The 19883-nt window shown below is 42.9% G+C and overlaps 1 protein-coding gene across 4 annotated transcripts in view; it reads left to right on the forward strand.

The window, feature by feature from the left end:
- The first annotated feature begins 1195 nt into the window (after positions 1 to 1195).
- Positions 1196 to 19883, forward strand: part of CPSF6 (cleavage and polyadenylation specific factor 6) — a 31107-nt gene continuing 12419 nt past the window's right edge. For all 4 annotated transcript variants that reach the window (XM_058673883.1, XM_012926350.3, XM_058673884.1 and 1 more), the window contains exons 1-4: positions 1196 to 1350; positions 10459 to 10668; positions 15862 to 15965; positions 18901 to 19046. In XM_058673883.1, coding sequence (XP_058529866.1) covers positions 1291 to 1350; positions 10459 to 10668; positions 15862 to 15965; positions 18901 to 19046 — 520 coding nt within the window. In that variant the 5' untranslated portion in view covers positions 1196 to 1290. The remainder of the gene's footprint in view (positions 1351 to 10458; positions 10669 to 15861; positions 15966 to 18900; positions 19047 to 19883) is intronic.

Raw genomic sequence — 19883 nt, forward strand, 5'->3', positions numbered from 1 at the left:
AGGAGCTTCTTCCTGGTCTCCTACATGGGTACAGGGTCCCAAGGCTTTGGGCTGTCCTTGATTGCTTTCCCAGGACACAAGCAGGGAGCTGGATGGGAAGCGGGGCCCATATGGGATCTCGGCAGGTTCAAGGCTTGGACTTCAGCTGCTAGGCTACTGTGAGGGCTGTATGTATTTTTTTTTAAATAACCTGAGATTGAAGATGAGCACAGACAACTTGACTAAGGTCATCTAGCTGCCCAAGCCTCTGATCAGAAATTTGAGCCAGCTTTCCCACCACAGCAGATACAGATGTCGTCACCTTGGTTACCCTAGTTATTGTGTGAGTGGTTTCTGGCTACTATATATCTCAGAAACCGCTCAATTTTAGATGACTGGAAAAGAAAGAATGTTAAGGGGGTGTTTCAAATTGCACTTCGAATAAGCCATTTGAATAAGCACTTCGAATAAGCCATTGATGGCCCACGGCCGTCCCTTTTACCTACCTGGTAACTCCTGTTAGATCACTGGGTTCCTGCTTGACCTAGGTTTTGTCCTCTGTATCTGGACCTAACAAAACCTTTTCCAGTTTGGACATTCCATAATTCTGAGAGAGAAGCCCACGGCCTGCAGACACTTCGACTTGCTCGGTAGGTTCCCAGAGGATTGCTCTCCAGAGGCACCTGAACTAGGGCTACAGGAAACCCGCTGCACATTGAAGCAGGGAAAATGAAGGGTGATGGGTGGGGGGAAGGGCCAACGAGGACCCCAAGGCATGCAAACGGGTCTGTAGGGTGCTCTGCACAAACCCAGCAGTTCCTCCGGGAGGACCCCCTGAGAGAAACGCCGCTCTCGGGCTCAGGACGCCCAGAGTGACCGGGGAGGCTGGGGAATCACACTTCATATTTCCTCGTGGAATTAACAACTTCCACCGTCCAAGGCCCCGAACGCGTGTGGGAAAAACGGAGACGTGAAACCTGTCGTTCCAGCGTGTCGCGGGCCACAGGAAAAGGTCCAGGCCGGGAGCGGGCGCGTACGCGCAATCGCCCTCTGCGCCCCCAGCCCCAAACCCGACGCACAAAGGAAACTGCCGGGGCGGGCGGTCGGGGGGAGGCGCGGCCTCCGCTCCCAGCCAGCACAGCGGCCCAGCGGCCCGGCCTCCCGGCCGCCCGGCCACCACCCCCGCCTCATCCTTTCGGGCCTCGGAAGTGACGCAGCGGCCCCGCCCCCGCCGCCAGATCCGCTGCTGCTGCCGCGGCGGGCGGACCTGCAGGAGGCGGCGGCGGCGGTGGCGGCCGAGGCCGAGGGAAGATGGCGGACGGCGTGGACCACATAGACATTTACGCGGATGTGGGCGAAGAGTTCAACCAGGTACGTGTGGGCCGGGGCCCGCGCCGCCGACCCGGGCGACACTGCGGCCTGGACGCTGTCCTGGCGGGGGACGGAGGGGGTGCCCGCCCGCGGGCCGCGAGCCGCGGCCACTGCAGACCGTGCGCCCCCGCCGCCTCTGGGCCGCGGTGCCCCCCCAGCCCCTCGTTCTACCGCGTCGTTTCGCGGGCCGCGGGCGCGACGACCCTCCTGCGGGGCCTGGAGCGCAGTCGCGGGCCGCCGTGCAGGCGCCTTCGGGCCCTCTCCTCCGACTCCCTCCCTTCTCGCCGCTCTCCATTGTTGGCGGCTGCGGACGAACGCTTCCCGCCGCGCTAGGCCCGGGCGGCGGGTGGGCGGGCTGGCGGGCAGAACGGGCCGCCGCGCCCCCTGCCCTGCCGGCTGGGAGAGGAAGCCCCGGCGGGGCGCGCGCCCGCCGTCCCCCCTCCTTACCCGGCCCTGCCACTCGGGCTCCGATTCCTCCCGTCGCTCCATTTTGTTTTCGCTGTCCACGCACGGTCGCTTCATGGAAGGCCGCGTTCACAGCCCTTTGTATCCCGCGCGCCCCGGGTTGCTGCGCGCTCTTGCCCCGCGTTTGCGGCACGTTGCCGCATGGCGCCCTCCTCCGCGGCCCGTTCACACTTTGCAGCGGGCTTCTGCAGTGTGAGCACGTCAGCAACAAGTCCTTGGGCTTTGGAAACCCGCCGATCGTCGGGAGAGGCCAGCGCGCGGTCCCTGTCTGGCAGCCTAATCTCCGGGCGGCCTAGGGACCGGGGGTGGGGGATGGAGAGTGGGGGCGGGGGGCTTGCAAGCCGACGCAGTCCCTTCTCTGGGCTAGGCCTTTGTGTTGAAAATATGGAGCCGTGGACTTAAGTGCCTGGGGTCGCCCCGAGGAATTGGAGGCGCGCGGCGGTGGTTGGATGGAACAAAAAGATGATTACTCCCGCCCAGACAGAGCGTGAAGAAAGCATAGACCTGGTGTAGTTTTAACTAGTGCTAAGGGAGGCGGGGGTGGATCCTGTTTTCGGAAGCCGGGTGCTGAGTTTCTTCGGAGGGCTGGGCTTCTGAGAGACTGCAGAGGAAGCCGGCCAGGTGTCCCATCGGACACGGTTGCCTGCGAGAACGCACTGGCGAGCATCCTTGGAAAAGGCGCTCCTGTGTTGCTGGGTGACGTTTTAAGCCCCAAGCTTGTGGATTCTATCTTCCCTGCTACGTTTTCTCTAGTACCACCTTTTTGTTTTTGTTTTTTAAATAATATTGTACCCAACTGGAGTGCACCCTAAAGCTCTTTTGTTCCCTTGTGTTTTCCAGGTCCATATACGAAGTTTCAATACAATACCTCTGGTTAAAGCTTTTTTGTTTTTAATTTCCTTCTTCTTTCCCTCCGTTAAGGATTTTGCAGATGTGCAAACTTAGAATTACTTCTCTGTGTATCTTGACTGTGCCTCTGATAGAAGTGTTAGGATAGATATTTCCAAGTGGGTTTTAATGTTTCCTGCTCTGTTGAAGGCTGGATACGTTTAAATGTAACCCATTGTAATCAACCCTGAAGTTTGAAAATGTCTTGTAAGTTATGCTTATATTTTGAATATATAATGTCTGTTGTGCTGATTACAAATTAGGAGATGTCCTCGTGCTACGGATGCCAATTATTTAAGGTTGATAGACCTCTAGGAAATGTCGTGTATTTATCCAACGAGTATGACAGTCAAATGTTGGAAGAGTACGTTGCTTCACCACGCATGCACCCTGTAAAAGGAAGAATTGGGGCATGGTCCTAAAGGCTGAGCTTTGTTCAGTATCTCTTGAAGAAGTATTTTTAGGCTTTTATATTGGTGAGGGACAGATAGCTGCTTGCACGGATACTTTTTTAACCTTCTGCAGTAACTGGTGTTGACTCAGCAGGAGGTGAGAAATTAACAGGGAGGGACTACTTAACATGTCATCTGCTTCTCATCTGCCTTCTCAGATACAATTAGGCATTTTCAAAGAAAAAACGATTTCAATACTTTTTAAGATCTTATCTCAATTAGAGGCAGCCGTGAGGCTTGTTGCAATGGGTTTATTTCATCTGTGCTGTTACACACGAGTGGCCTTGTTCTTTCCTGTCCTGTGGTGAACCGTGATGGGTTTATTTCATCTGTGCTCATTTACACACTAGCAGCCTTGTTCTTGCCTGGCCTGTGGTGAACCGTGACTGACTGACTGTGGTTTAGCAGAGTGCTTTACAGAAGAATTGTTTTAAGCTTTCTTTACTTATTTTTGATTGTTGTTAAACATTTTAAAAAACCATTTTCGCTGTGTGAACTGCAATTTTAACTGCAATTTTGTGCTTTGAAATTCTCTGTAGTGTATGTATTTTCTGTTTCTCCTTGTTATAGCTGATCGTTCTTTTGTGTCAACTTCAGAAATTGAGGCATTCAGTAGTCTTCTAAAAGAGAAAATTTTTTTTGTTTGAGGATGGGGTGAAAATAAGTTAACGAAACTATAGTAGAATTCTTTATCAGATGAGTTTAGAACTACAGAATGAAGAGATGACACCAGGGACTTGGCTGTTTTTTGTCGGCACTCTTTAGTTCCTGACTTGGTCTCTGATGTTACCAAATTGAGAGCAGTTGCTTCAGTTTGGGAAGAACTTGAAGTATCTCTAAACTACACTTCTGCATTGCATTTGGAATTGGCCAAAGAACAGTTCTTACTCCTGTGTATCACTTTACTGTGAATAGAGGTTTTTACTCAAACATGGTATTTATGAAGCTGATATATTTTTAATTTCTTTTTCTTTTTCACTATTTTTACTCATTAAAAAAATTGGCCAAGGCTAAGTAGTTTAAGAATTCAGTCATTCAGAAATACCTCTTAAGTGTCTGTTACATACGGGAGGTACAAAGCTAGCTTCCATGCCGTTAGGATATACTGTAGTGGGTGGGGAGGCGAGAGACATAATTAGATTGTGCTGGCAGGTCCTGTTTTGTAGGTAGTGCTCTTCATGTGTAAAATTAACTAGCAAAGGAAAGGAAAGAGAAAAAACTGACCATGAGGACAGTTTAACTAGATGGAGTGTCCTGTATCTGAACTGCTGGGAACTGAAGTGTTGATGGTTCCGTGTTCTCAGATTAGGGATGTTCCATTCTACTTTGTGCATTCAGGTAGTGGGCCTTTTTGTTTGCTTGGGAATCCAAATTCCCTCATTTTGTGTTTATTTTCTAGTCTCCCTGTCTGTATATTACTGATAACCATAGCAGTTTAGGAATCTGACCACTTAGCTAAAAGTGTGTGTGTAAGGGGAGTGGTGCAATGGCTCAGTTGACTAATCCTTTGCCTGCTAGTGCCAGTATCCCATATGGGCATCAGTTCACGTCCTGGTTGCTCCACTTCCCATCCATCTCCCTGCTCGTGGCCTGGGACGGCCCAAAGCGTTAGGACCCTGCACCTGTTTGGGAGACCTAGAAGAAGCACCTGGCTCCTAGTTTGGGATTGGCTCAGCTCCAGCCACTACAGCCATTGGGGGAATGAGCCAGGAGATGGAAGATCTTTCTGTCTCTCCTTTTCTCTGTAAATCTAGTTTACCAATTGGAAAACAAACAAAAAACAAAACAAAAAACTATATAAAATGAAATGTTCAAAGGTGGTGGCCAGGAGAAAATTGGGAAATGAGGGACTAGACATTCTAATAGGCCATTTCATTTGCTGATTTGTTTTGCATTATATTTAGCATTGTGTGTTTACTCTGGCCAGTTGTTTTGATGGTTATGGAAAATAAGTGTATTGTATAAATATCCTTGAAGCCTTATTTCTGATTTGTTCATGTCTTAAGAGAAGACTATCTTTAAGACTGTAAAGGCCAAAATGAAGTACATAGAAGTTCATTCAGAAGTCTGCATAGGAATGTTGAGGGGAGCTGACAGTTCTTCCCAGTTGATTCAGGTATGAGCTCAGTTAGTTAAACTGTGCCTTCTGAGAAACAGCTCCTGTTCACTTGTCCACTCCCCAGATGCCTACAATGGCTGGGCCTGGAGAGAAATGGGGGGATGGTAGGGGGAGGGACTGAGTGCTTGGGTCGAGATAGTCTACATGTGTGGCTGGACCCATGTCCCTGGGGAGCCTGGGGCAGGCTAATCCAGTGTGCAGCAAAGTTGTCCAGAGTCTTAACTGCTAGTCCAGACAGTCACCCCATCAAATGAGATATTTTCTTTAAAAATTTGTAGTTGGCCTTGTGTGTTCTCGGATTCCACATCCACAGATTCAACCAGCTTGATTGAAACGGCCTTAAAGCTTGTATCTGTACTGAGCGTAAACACTATTTCCCCTGTCATTACTCCTTAAATATTATGTTATTATAATAGCCATTCACACTCTTCTTAGAGATGTTTAAAAGGTAAGAGTAAGGCCCGGCAGCGTGGCCTAGCGGCTAAAGTCCTCGCCTTGAAGGCCCCAGGATCCCATATGGGCGCCGGTTCTAATCCCAGCAGCTCCACTTCCCATCCAGCTCCCTGCTTGTGGTCTGGAAAAGCAGTTGAGGACGGCCCAATGCATTGGGACACTGCACCCGTTGGGGAGACTTGGAGGAGGTTCCTGGTTCCCGGCTTTGGATCGGCGCGCATCAGCCCGTTGCGGCTCACTTGGGGAGTGAAACATCGGATGGAAGATCTTCCTCTCTGTCTCTCCTCCTCTCTGTATATCCGGCTTTCCAATAATAATAAATCTTTAAAAAAGAAAAGTAAGAGTAGATATGCACAGGTCAAGTACAAATACTATGGGATTTTTGACAGGCAAATTCAGAGAGGGAGTGAGATCCTCCATCCTCTGTTCACTCTCCAAAAATGCCACAGTGGCTGGGGCTGGAGCAGGCTAAAGCCAGCAGGCTGGGACTTATTCTTTTTTTTTTTTTTTTTTTTAATTTTTATGGAAAAGGCGGATATACAGAGAGGAGGAAAGACAGAGAGGAAGATCCTCGGTCCGATGTTTCACTCCCCAAGCGGCCGCAACGGCTGGAGCTGAGTGAATCTGAAGCCAGGAGCCAGGAGCTCTTCCAGGTCTCCCACTCGGGTGCAGCGTCCCAAGCAAGGAGCTGGATGGGAAGTGGGGCTGCTGGGATTAGAACCAGTGCCCATATGGGATCCCCCGGCGCATGCAAGGTGAGGACTTTAACCACTATGCTATTGCACCAGGCCCGAGGCTGGGACTTAATGTGGATGCAGGGGCCTTGCTTCTGCTTTCCCCAGGCACATTAGGGAGCTGGACCAGAGATGGAACAGGTTGTACTTGGACTGGCACTGCAAATGGTGGCTTAGCATGCTGCACGACAGTGCCAGCTCCAACAAGGCCATTTTCTATAAAGGAAGTGAGTGATTATTCTCCTGAAGGTTGGGAGGATTTCTGAAACTAGATACTGAGGGATGACTGTTATGTATTAGATTATCTGCTATTGGCTTTAAAAATTGTTTATTTGTTTACTTATGGAAAGTCAGATATACAGAGAGAAGGGGAGACAGAGGAAGATCTTCTGTCCTTTGATTCACTCCCCAAGTAGCTGCAATGGCTGGTGTTGAGCCGATCCGAAACCAGTAGCCTCCTGCGGGTCTCCCACACGGGTGTAGAGTCCCAAAGTTTTGGGCCGTCCTCGACTGCTTTCCCAGACCACAAGCAGGGAGCTGGATGGGAAGTGAAGCTGCTGGAATTGGAACCGGCGCCCATATGGGATCCTGGCACATTCACAGTGAGGACTTTGGCCACTAGGCCTCTGTGCTGAATTCTCAAATCTTAAAAGTAAAGGAACTTTTTGAGGGCCAGCACAGCAGCATAGTAGACTAAACCTCTGCCTGCAGCACTGGTGTCCCATAAGGTGACTGGCTCATATCCTGGCTGCTCCACTTCTGATCTAGTCCCTGCTAAAGACATGAGACAGCAGCAGAGGATGGTCTTAAGTTCTTGGCCTCCTGCACCCAAGTGGGAGACCAGAAAGAAGTTCCTGACTCCGAGCTTTGGACAAACAGCTCTGGCCATTGTGGCCATTTTGGGAGTGAACTAACAGATGGAAGATTTCTGTCTGCCCTTCTCTCTTGTGATTCTTTCAAGTGAAGTAAATAAAGCTTTACAAAAGAAATCAGACAGACTTTTAAGTGAGGTATGGCATGCCTTTACCATGCATTGCTACTAGTATGTGTAATGTTGCTGTAATTTTAGGACCACAGAAGAAATGTTGGGCATGTCAGGGAGAATGAAAGGGGATTTGATGGTTATAATTCTAGTAATGGCATGTACTAAACCTGTGTTAACTAAAATTTCATGGGGTGGGTATTTTTGGGGAAATATCCAAAGTAACACCTAGGAGGAAAAGAGATGTTGCTGTTTATTAAGAGATTAATTAAGGCCTGGCACGGTAGCCTAGAGGCTGAAGTCCTCACCTTGTACCTGCCAGGATCCCATACGGGTGTCCATTGGTATCCCCGCAACCCCGTTTCCTATCCAGCTCCTTTCTTGTGGCCTGGTTCAGCCCAAAGCCTTGGGAGCCTGCACCCACACTGGAGACCCCCCCCCCCTGGGGGGGAGGCTCTTGGCGCCTGATTTTGGATTGGCTCAACTCTAGCCATTGCTGCCACGCGGCTGCTTGGGAAGTGAATCAGTGGACAGAAGATCATCTCTGTCTTTCCTCCTCTTTGTATATCTGACTTTCCAATAAAGATAAATAGGTGAATGAATAAATAAAACATTAAATAATATTTCCTCAAAAGACCCTTTACATAGCGGACCTTGACAGGGTTGACTGGCTCTGGTGAAATGTGAACTCTTTTTCTTTTTTTTTTTTTTTTTTTTTGAAAGTTTTCATTGTCAGAAATTTATTTATTTATTTATTTATTTTAATGTATAATCCATTTTATTGTATTGTTGTTGACAATCTTTACATAGTTAACTATAGTTGAAGGAAAATCAAGAAAGAGAAGGAAAAAAAAAAGAAATGTGAACTCTTCAAAGTTTAATCTGTGGGTTTTAGAGCTTACTTTGTATGATACATGTTTTGCATACTATCAGAATATTAATGTTTTTCGACTTCAGTGAAGTGGGACCCAAGTTAGATATGTGCTGTATTTTCTTAATGTTGAGGGTGAAAGTGGGGGTAAACCTGAAAAAGGATTACTGATGCTACTGAGAGTCTCTGTTTTTTAGTTTCATTTTTAGTAATAGTGACAAATATATCAGATTCACTAATACTTTTCACCAAATGTAAATGTATTTCATTGGAGCTAGCACAAGAGTACAGGGTTTGGGGTACAGTGGAGATCAAACCCAGGACCATGGTCTCAGTTAACATCATACTTCAACAAATTGGAAGCAGTCCGACTACCGGACAGAATGGCTGATGCCAAATATTAGTAGAATATCAGTACGGAAAATTGGTTGGTGTCAACATAGGAATTCATGGACTTAAAAAAATAGTAAGTGGTTGTTATGCACCAGGTAGCATCTTGTAGCTGCCATTAGTGTTTGTAAATTATTGTCTACCTATGTAAACATTACACAGATTTAAACTAGTGAAGAAAATGGAAAGTGAAGTCTTATTTGGTCTGTATAAGTGAAAGTTTTTCTTTGTGCTCATAATAACCTTTGCATTGTTTTTTGCTCTGCCTCAGACTATATTTTGTGATTGTAATATCTGCTGAGGAGGATGGAAACAACTCCCTTTGAATAACCTTCCTTTATTCTAACTTTTATGTCACTGCAATTTGAACATGTTAATTTGTTTAGTAGAGACTTGTTTCTTAGAGATTATTTTGGTAAATTTGTGCAAACAATAAAGTTAAGATATTATTCCATGTAGTCTTACCATTGCTAAGATGGCTTTGTTCTCTGATTACCTAAATCTTAGCCCCACAATGACATGTCTTTCAGACATTCTACCTCATAACAAACAAAACCCATTGTAAAAATTCTGCTACTGACAGTAAACTTGATAACTCATTATTTATGACCTGAAGATGAATTTACATCCTATGATCCCTTGCTTTTATGTATTAATAGTATTTGTCCTTAGGAGTTTGGTGTTTCTTTGTTTTGTTTTGTTTTGCTTTAAATTCTGATCTCTTTTGAATAACAGAACCATCGCCATGCTCCCCTGGGACCCATAGTAAGTCCTATTGATTGTTTCCCATCATGCAATACATGCTTTCTGTGGATCATTCTTTATCCTTGTAGTAGTCCCCGAAACTGCTCATTATATGCTAGTTGTATAACTTTCTTAACTGCAAGTCGGAGAACATATGACCTATGCCTGAACTCTTGTAATTGTCTTTCCTTTTTTAATATTTCAAGTATTTTACCTCTATGAGTAAAATAATTCACAGCAATTTAACTGGTCTTGGAATAGGAAGATGGTAAAACTGTGGTTTATTCTCTGTTGTAAGCTAGTGTCTCAAAAATTTCCAAAGTCCCGTTAGTTGGTGTTAAGTGTTTCATTTTTCTTGAGCTTGTTTACAAATTGAGCCCTCTCCCATTCTTCTCTTACTCATGTATCTTTCTCATTTTCCTCCTCTTGCTTATCATTTAGGTGTGTAAGTGACATCCACTAGCATTGCTTTAATTCTGCTGGTGACAGACAGTTGCTGTTTTGTTAAGTCCTTATAACTTTTATTCTTTTGCTAATTTGCTTGATTAGATATCTAAAGCATCAGGTAAGCATCAATTCTTTGTTGACTGAGAATAATTAAATAATTGTAAGATGCTATTTGCATAAATTTACTTACTTGATTTGTTTTTCCCTTGTTTGGTACAAAATTATATCATTTACACACTTTATGTCTTTGCTTAGGCCAGCTCACCGTCCTTTTCACGAAAGTATAGCTTTCTTGGGGTTGGGAAATAAGAGCTGACTGGCGTAGAAGATTATAGTTGTATTTTTCTATGATCAAATATTAAAGACGCAGTGGTTCTGGGACCTTTTAATGTTGTTGCATGATATATTTTCTTTAGATATTCATCTTTGTATTTGTTTACTGTTACTTGAGTATTTCACTCCTACTAGACTTTTAAAATGACTTTTAGATGAACGTGTACTCAAATTTCTATAATTGTCATGTAATTATGGTATAATCGGGAACCTTGTTTTCTGTGCTTCAGGAAGCAGAATATGGTGGACATGATCAGATAGATTTGTATGATGATGTCATCTCTCCATCTGCAAATAATGGCGATGCTCCAGAGGACCGAGATTACATGGATACTCTACCGCCAGCGGTTGGTGATGATGTGGGCAAAGGAGCAGCCCCAAATGTGGTCTACACATATACTGGAAAGAGAATTGCATTGTATATTGGGAACCTAACCTGGGTAAGTAAGATTAATACAAGAATTAAATTATTAGTAATTGATTTTCAACCTTTTCATGGTTCATGTTTTTTGGTCCAAATTTTTAGAAAATATGTATTTTGAAAGAGGGAGAGATTTTTTTTCTTTATTATTATTTTATGATGCAGTTCCATAGGCCCTGGAATTTTCCTTCCCCCTAAGTCTCCCCACATGCCGAGTACCCCTATATTATTACTATAGTATAGTTCTAAACAGTCTTATGTTCATATTGCGGGCATGGACAGTGGCAGAGTCCAGCATCCATTTGTCAAGACACAATTAAGATTCATTGGGAGTCCATCTTTGATCTGGAAGTAGCGATGTATACTGCATTATACCCTCACATCTGGATATGATAGTCTCCATTACACAGTTACTGTACATCCCCCCATGAAAAGAAACAAAACAAAATCAACAAGAAAAAAAGGAATTAAAAATGCAATGAAGTTAAATAACATGCTACAGAATTACCAGTGTGTTGCTGAAGAAATGAAAAAATCAAGAATCTTGAAAATGATGCTGCTGCATGATCTATGAGTCACTGAAGAATTGAATGAGAAAAAAATGTTTTGAAGAGATGGAACTAAAAACATCAAAATCCATGAGATACAGTTTCTGCTGATCTTTGTTGGTGAAATGTGTCTCCTGTAGGCAACAAATAGATGGGTTTTGTTTTCTTAATCTACTCTACTAATCTATGATGTGTGATTGATAAGTTTAAACCATTTACTACATTCAGGGTTGATGTGAATGGATGGTAATTTGGTCCTGTCATTTTAGCAATGGATTGTTGATTGATTTCATCTTTATTTTACTGGGATGTTGTTCACATTTATCTTTCGTTTTGGTAAATGTTATGCCTCTTCTCTGTCAAGAGAACATCTTCAAATATCCTTTGTAGGGCAGGTTTGGAAGAGGCATATTTTAACTTTTCTTTACTGTAGAAGAATTTTGTTTCATTTTCAAACACAAAGGAAAGCTTTGGGTACATTATCTTGGGCCGACAATTTTTTGCTTTTAGAATCTGGAATATGTTGCTCCATTCTGTTCTTGCCTGTAAGGTTTCTTGTGAGAGATCTCCTGTGTGAGTTTAATTGGCATTCCTTAATATGTAAGTTTGTTTGTTTATTTTTTTTATGTGCACATTTAAGGGTCTTTTCTTTATGTTCAGCAGAAAAGAGCTTAATGATCATGTGTTGTGGTGAAGATCGCTTTTGGTTAGTCCTGTCGGGAGTTCTGTGCCCCTCCTGCATGTTGTTTCCCAGTTCTTTCTCTAGGTTAGGGAACTTTTCCTTTAGTATTTCATTAAATACATTTTTAAACCCAGTTTCTCTTTCTGTACCTTCTGGGACTCCCATAACTCTTATATTTGGCCTTTTAATAGTGTCTTTTAAAGGTGTTTTGAATACTTTTTTAGCTTGGCACAGTTCTACTTGCAGCTTTTTGTTTGTTTTCCCTTGGTGACAGAAAGTATCTTCTAATTTTGAGATTGTTTCTTCTGCCTGCTTCATTCTATTTTGGAGCCTCTCTACTGTACTTTTTTAAAAAGATTTATTTATTTTTATTACAAAGTCAGATATACAGAGAGGAGGAGAGACAGAGAGGAAGATCTTCCGTCCGATGATTCACTCCCCAAGTGAGCCACAACGGCTGGTGCTGTGCCGATCCGAAGCCGGGAGCCAGGAACCTCTTCCGGGTCTCCCTCGCAGGTGCAGGGTCCCAAAGTTTTGGGCCGTCCTCGACTGCATTCCCAGGCCACAAGCAGGGAGCTGGATGGGAAGTGGAGCTGCTGGGATTAGAACCGGCACCCATATGGGATCCCGGGGCATTCAAGGCGAGGACCTTAATTGCTGCGCTATTGCTCCAGGCCCCAGATCTAGGTTCTTATATTAGATTTTCACCGTAGTCTCTGTAGCCCCAGCTCCTGGCTCACCGCTCTCCACCCCACCTTATGTGATACTGTGCTGAGGCAGCACCATTGTCTGTATAACCTTTTTCCCACTTCTGGCTCAAGTAGTTTCCAAAATTGGGTAATTCCAGGAGTCCTATATAGCTAGGTTGTTGTTGGTGATCTTGCCAGAACCTCTTGGCCATTAGGTCTGAGGGCCGCAGGGACCTGTTTTGACCCATACAGTACCAAGTTGGTGTTTTCCCTGTGAGACCAGTGCAGTGCACTGAGCTCAGCGAATTTTTTGCATTCGCTGAGTTCAGCGCATGCACAGCTCACTGTTGTTCCCTGCAGTCCTAAATTCTTTGCCACACTGTACAAAATGGTGCCTGATATGCCACTATTCGAGGTTTTGATCTGCTGGCTGTCAAGTCTGAGGGCTATCCAGACCTTTTGGGTAGAACCTGTTGGATGCCACTTCGTTGCAGTATACTGAGCCAGAAAATGAGTTCACTCCCAGCTTGGTGCATTCACAGTCCTGTCCCATAACCTTTGCCTCTGTAGACAAAATGGCACCTGATTCAGCTCTAAGGGTCAGACTGGGCTGAAAAATCCACCCTGTTCCCACACCACGGTCTGAGCCCTGCTGCTCTTTCTCTGCTCCTGGTCAAATCAAACAGACCATCAGGGCGAGCAGTTCTTTCTTTAGGTTCACCTCCTGAGTATCCTGGTGAACGTCCCTCCCCACCTTTCTGCGGGTGGAGACCAGCTACCCAGTGGAATTCAGATCGCAGCTTACTGAATGCCCCTGGAGTATCAGTCACTGCAACACCACACTGTCTTCTCTGCTGCTTTCCCATGTGTGTCAGTCTCCAGGTACCTCTCTGCTGTGGTTCTGTCCTCTCCTGTTTCCTGGAACGTGCCCTCTCTACTTCACACTGGCTAATGTTTCTCTGTCTGTTGAAAGGTGCCCCTACCCTATTCTGCCATCTCTTATTCTCTGAGAAAGTTAAGAAGTTGAAGGTAACATTTGTCTGTAGTTTACTTGTGCGTTTCCTTTCAGTTTTGGATTTTGTGGTTGTTCAGCTGGTCTTGATAGACATATTAGTTAAATCGTTAAGTTATTTTTGTCCTCAATTATCCTTTTGATGTTAGTACTCCTTCCTCAATTGAAATATCCCAGTTGACTGTGACAAACACTGCGTTAGGACCTGAAGGCAAAAATCAGAGTTGTCAGAGACAGATAACAGTTTTACTCTTGATTTTTAAATTGGTTATTTTCTAGTTCATATCACAGTTAAATTTCATTTCTGGTCTATTTTGAAATGTGATGTAAACACTACTGTACAAACCATGTCTTAATTTGGGTTACTTGTGAGACACTATCATTTGCTTCAGTTTTGCACATCCAGTAGACAGGGGTTTTTCGAAAAGTTCCGGGAAAGTTTCCATAAATGATAAGATTAAGAGAACTCATTTATTCTTGTAGTTAAACATTTCATCCCACGTTAGAGTACCAGGAGTTGATGCCCAGTTTTATCTCTTGCTGGATTCCTACTGTTACATACCATGGAACCCAGCAGTGAGGGCTCAAGGAGTAGGCTCCTCCTGCTACCCAGTCCTTGGGGACATTGGTGTGGGCACCAATTAATAGCACAATCGTTGTCCCCCTCCGCAAATAGTTTTTAAGAATTTAAAAGCAAATTTATTTCACTACAAATACGGCTTTGGAATTCTTTCTCACAAGGAGTCTTAAGGTCATAGAAGATACTCATGAGAAAACTACATTTATTTCAAATTTTATTTTTGCACTCAATCATAGCTATAAATTTCATCTTTGAAATCTTTTATGTATATAACCTCCTATTTCTGTGTATCTTCTGTTTTACGTATATATGGGCACACTAAACACAGAATTTTTACATCCTGCTTAGTTAAAAGTCAAAATAAATTTGACACCCTGTCATTTTGCTAAAAATATTTTAATGTTTCATTTACATTTTTTTTTTTTTTTTAAGATTTACTTTATTGGAAAGGCAGATATCCGATATACAGAGAAGATCTTCCATCTGATGTTTCACTCCCCAAGTGACCACAGTGGCTGGATTTGAGCTGCTCAGAAGCCAGGAACCAGAAGCTTCTTCTTGGTCTCCCACACGGGTGCAGGGTCCCAAGGTTTTGGGCTGTCCTCAACTGCTTTCCCAGGTCACAAGCAGGTAGCTGGATGGGAAGTGGAGCAGGTGGGATATGAACCAGCATCCATATGGGATCCCGGCAGGTGCAAGAGAAGGACTTGAGCCACTAGGCTACGCCCATTCACCTTTCTTTTAAAATTAAGTGTGAATAACCTAACATTGGTTAGGTGATCTTTGTAATGTTGGAAACAATAGCAGTGTAGCTAAGAATGTGGTTCTTAAGTAAAAATTTGAATCTTAGTTTTATTACCTGTTGCTTTTCTAACTCTGGACAAACCCTCTGTTGCTTTGTATTAAATGTTAATTGTAGAAGTTATGAAGTTACTGTAAGAATTAAATAATTGCGATTAACAGTTTTTTTTTGGTCCATTTTGTTTTTAAACATATGGTGTTTATTTCAGAAACGAATTTTATTTTAAAGGAACGAAGTAGCAGTTGAGATTGATTTTATTAAGAATTTTAGTTCTGGGCCCAGCATGAAAGCTTAGTGGCTAAAGTCCTCGCCCTGCATGGGCTGAGATCCCATATGGACCCCAGTTTGTATCCTGGTTATTCCACTTTACTTCCAGATCCCTGCTTGTGGTCTGGGAAAGCAGAAGGGGACAGCTCAACGCCTTAGACCCTGCACCTATGTGGGAGACGCCGAAGAAGCTCCTGGCTCCTGACTTCAGTTCGATTTAGCTCCGGCTGCTGTGGCTACTTGGGGAGTGAGCCAGTAGATGGAATATCTTTCTGTCTCTCTTGTGTAAATCTGCCTTTCTTGTAAAAACAAATCTCAGAAAAACTTTTTTTTTTAATCATTGCTGTTTAAAACTAGAAGATAGACAATGGGCCCTGGGCTGTCTGTAGCAGCAGATTCAGAGCACATTGAAATAATAGACTGATGGACTTCTGATGCTCATGAAGGACTGTCTAGTGTAATAGTTTGGGGAAAATCACTGGGGGGAGGGAAATCTCTGACCCTATGGAATTGTACCATAAAATTAGCATTGAAAATGAATTTTCTTATTTTTAATGATTTTACCCTTAAAAACTAAATTTGAAAGAGAATCTTAGCTGTACCTGAGGTTGATGAGGTAAATGTCTTTGCAGTGGACAACAGATGAAGACTTGACTGAGGCAGTTCATTCTTTGGGAGTAAATGATATTTTGGAGATAAAATTTTTTGAAAATCGAGCAAATGGCCAGTCAAAGGGGTAAGATTTTGCCTGCCTTTGGTTTTTTTTTTTTTTTGTCATGTAAGTGATTACAGTTTATAAGTTGACTTTCCTTAAAGATAATTCTAATTACATGTGTATGGATCATGTGGTTGTCTACCTTGGAATGAGGTTCTTGGGCCTTGTACTGAAAGCCAAGGGAGTTGGATATGTGGACAGATAGGCATTTTCCTTTCTAATTTTCCTGAGTTTTCTCCACCTACGGTTGAAATGACAGTTGTAAGAAGCATTGCTCTTCCTGTGGTTAAGAGATGGGGGAAGATGGGCAGCTGGAGAATACTGTGAGTAACATGAATGTTTTGTTTTGCTTTTGGAACTACCAAACTATACAAGTGAGGCAGGATCATTATGTAAAAATAATAAGCTACATATATCCATAATAAGAATTATAATGCCGTAATCTCATTAGTGATAGCTGGTCACCCTTAGCATTCTGGTAAACATACTTTTAGGCCTTTTCTTTTTTCTTAAGTGGTGTGACAGTTTATATATTTATAGCATAATTTGATAACAGTAGAACAAATATTTATCAGTAAATTCACATCCTGTCTAGTTCTTTTCCATTATGCCTTCTTTCATGTTGCTATATTTTGCTTTTTTGACTGTTTTGTGCTTCTAATTTTGCTTGTGAAAAGTTATATGAAAGGCATTGTTTTATGCACGTTTTCAGGTACAGATTTTTTTTAAGGATAAATGTTTAGGTCCAGAATGATAAAGAATGTTTATATTGTTTATCATTTGAGTTTATACTAAAATAATGACATCTTCAGGATATGTGCAGAAACAAATACATCTCACCACCTTCATTGCTACAACCCTCATGCAAAATATTTTTATCAGCTGAACTTTGCAGTAACTTCCTCACTAATGTTTTGCTTTCACTGTGATCCATTTCATACCATAAAATGAACGGAGAATGGCAGGCCTGCAGGTGTGAAAGACCTTGCCAGCACAGTCATATGCAAGAGTCAAAATGCAGTAAATCCATAACACTAGCATCTTAAGTTGGCAATTTTTTATGCCCCATGAATGATGATACTGATATCCAAATGACCCTTAACAGAAAAAGTTCCCTACAACTGCTTTAAAATATGGAAGTTACAGACATGTAACATTGGTACTTGTCTGCTCACAGTCTTTTAATGGCTTCCTTTCTCAGTCGTTACCATGTGGTTTTAAATTGCCCTGTGTTCTGTGGCTTTCAGCCTCCCTCTGGTCTTACTCCCTAGTGCTCCTTGTTCAGCCCCATCAGTCTTTTTAAGGCATTCTTGACTGTCCTGTGCAAATTGCACCTTTGTGTCTTATCTCTCTTTTATTTTTTCATTCTTTTTATATATTTTAGTTCTGGGCTTGACTTCTCCCACTAGAGTGTAAACTTCACATGGACACTGATTTTGTTTTGGCCTAGAATGGTAGTTGGCATGTAGCAATTACTTGAATAATTATTCAAGTAATTAAGCCATTTCTAAATGTTGTAAGTAAATTCTGGAATATGTCATAAAATTTGTTGAACAAGGGATCAAATCGAGGAGTTGCATTAGGGGGAAAAAGGAACAGCCCCCCAATCCAGACTATTTGATAATTATAAAAATGAGTTTTCAGTTTTTAAAAAATTGTTTCTGATTGAGATAATTTTCACATGCAGTAAATTTTTACCATTTTGAAGTGTATAATTCAGTAATTGCCAAAAGATATTTACAAAGTTATGCCACCACTGCTGCTCATTCGAGATCATCCTATCACCTTAAAAACTTCACACCCAAGTTCAATTATATAGCGTGTCATCCTGTGTGTTGGACTGCTTTTACGTAGTATGTTTTCAAGGTTCATCTGTGTGATAGAATGTATCGGCATTTGTTTTTCAGATTCACTACTTCCCCATTATGGTCATGGCACTTTATTTATTGGAAAGGCAGAAAGAACAAGATCCTATCTGTTAGCTTATCCCTAAGGAGCCAAGAGCTAATTTTAGGTTTCCATGAGGGTGACGGAAACCAAACTTTTTTTTTTAATGTAATTTATTTGAATGGCAGAGTTACAGAGAGGTCTTCCACTGACTGGTTTATTCCCCAAATGATTGCAGTGGTCTGGGTTGGGCCAGGCTGAAGCCAGGAGCCTGGAGCTTCTTTCCAGTCTCATGCTTGGATGCAATGGCCTGCTGCATTCCCAGGCATGTTAGCAGGGGAGCTTGATCAGAAGTGGAGCAGCCGGGACTTGAACTGGCGCCTATGTAGGATGTTGGTGTTACAGTCAGCAGGTTTACGTGCTAAGCCAAAGCTCGGGTCCTGAGGCTTTAGCCTTCACGTTGCAGCCATTTGGGGAATGAACCAACAGATGGCAGGTTTTTCTGTGACTCAGTCTCTGTACCTCTAACTTTCTGCTTCTCTGGTAAGTAAATGAACAAATCTTAGAAAAAAATATTCTCAGTTTTTTAATTAGATGAAAGTGAATTCACAGACAATTTTTTAATATAGATACAGTATGTAATATTGGGTTACTGTTGCGGCTTAGTAAGCCAATGCTTGTGACAGAGCTGCATCCTATATCGGAGTGCCAGTTTGAGTCCCGGCTACTACTCTACTTCCAGTCCAGCTACTTGCCAGTGGGCCTGGGAAAGCAGTGGAAAATGGCCCAAGTAGTTGGGCACCTGCCACCCATGTAAGTAAGACCAGGATGGAGTTCCTGGCTTCTAATTTCAACCTGGTCCAGACCTTGCTGTAGGGATCATTTGGAAAGTGAACCAGAAGGTGAAGAATCTGCTTCTCTCTCTTGTTCTCTCCCTCTCTCCCTTTCTCTCTCCCTCTCCCCTCTCTGTTGCTTTGCTTTTCAAATAAATAAATCCTTTTATAATGTAGTCATAATACTATTAATCTCTCCTCACTTTCTGCCCTCACCCCTTTAAACGTTTTTTTAGGTTTGCTCTCGTTGGTGTTGGATCTGAAGCATCTTCAAAAAAGTTAATGGATTTGTTGCCTAAAAGAGAACTTCATGGTCAGAATCCTGTTGTAACTCCATGCAATAAACAGTTCCTGAGTCAATTTGAAATGCAGTCCAGGAAAAGTAAGCAATCCCCCCAGAGACTTTTATTCAAATATGTTCATTCTAGCCAGTTGGTAATGTTTATTAGGTGTTAGGTTAGGGAAGCCGTTGAAATATTAAGTTCATTGGAGGATACGTTTTCAAAAATCTGTGAGCTGTGCTTAATCGGTGGTTATGACCCTGGGCCCATGTCCAGGAAATTAGCTTTCTGCTGATGTCCTAGAGCCAATACCGTTACAGGGTTGAACTTTGAATAGTGCTGCCATTCTTGTCCTGTCAGTCTCATTTCAGAGATAGGTTCTAGATTATAATCCTCAGATTGGAAGAAAGCTGTGTGGAAAAGTGTTGTGGGTTGGGAGATACCACTGATAACCAGAAAATTTTTTGTTGTCTGTCTGCTTTGGCACCAAGACCTTTTACCACTAGATAAAGTGAATGTGGAGAGGATTTGCATTGCACACTCAGAATGTTATCATTTAAAGAAATGAGATGGATGACCATGTAATTAACAGCAATTCAAGTGCTTGTTTTTCTTTTAATGTTTTTAGCACTTAAGACATAACTGAAGAATATGTTACAAAATTTAGATGATCTCTATACTACTGAATTAAGATTACTGTTGAAGAATTTCAGTCTTGGCTGTTGCAGAGCACTGGTATTTTGAAAGTAATTGATTTAATCATTGGCAATTTATTTAAGCTGGTGTTTTGAGACTTAAGAAGAACTTAAATAGATGTAAATGTTTTCCTAACCAATACTTTTTATGTAGCTTGCACAGGCCCAAGGCTTCTGAAAGTTAATACATAGCATAAATGGACTTTGAAGTAGAATTGTTTCTAGTGACAGTGGTACATTTCA

Source organism: Ochotona princeps, chromosome 15 (genome assembly GCF_030435755.1).
Source record: "Ochotona princeps isolate mOchPri1 chromosome 15, mOchPri1.hap1, whole genome shotgun sequence".
Taxonomy (NCBI): Eukaryota; Metazoa; Chordata; class Mammalia; order Lagomorpha; family Ochotonidae; genus Ochotona; species Ochotona princeps.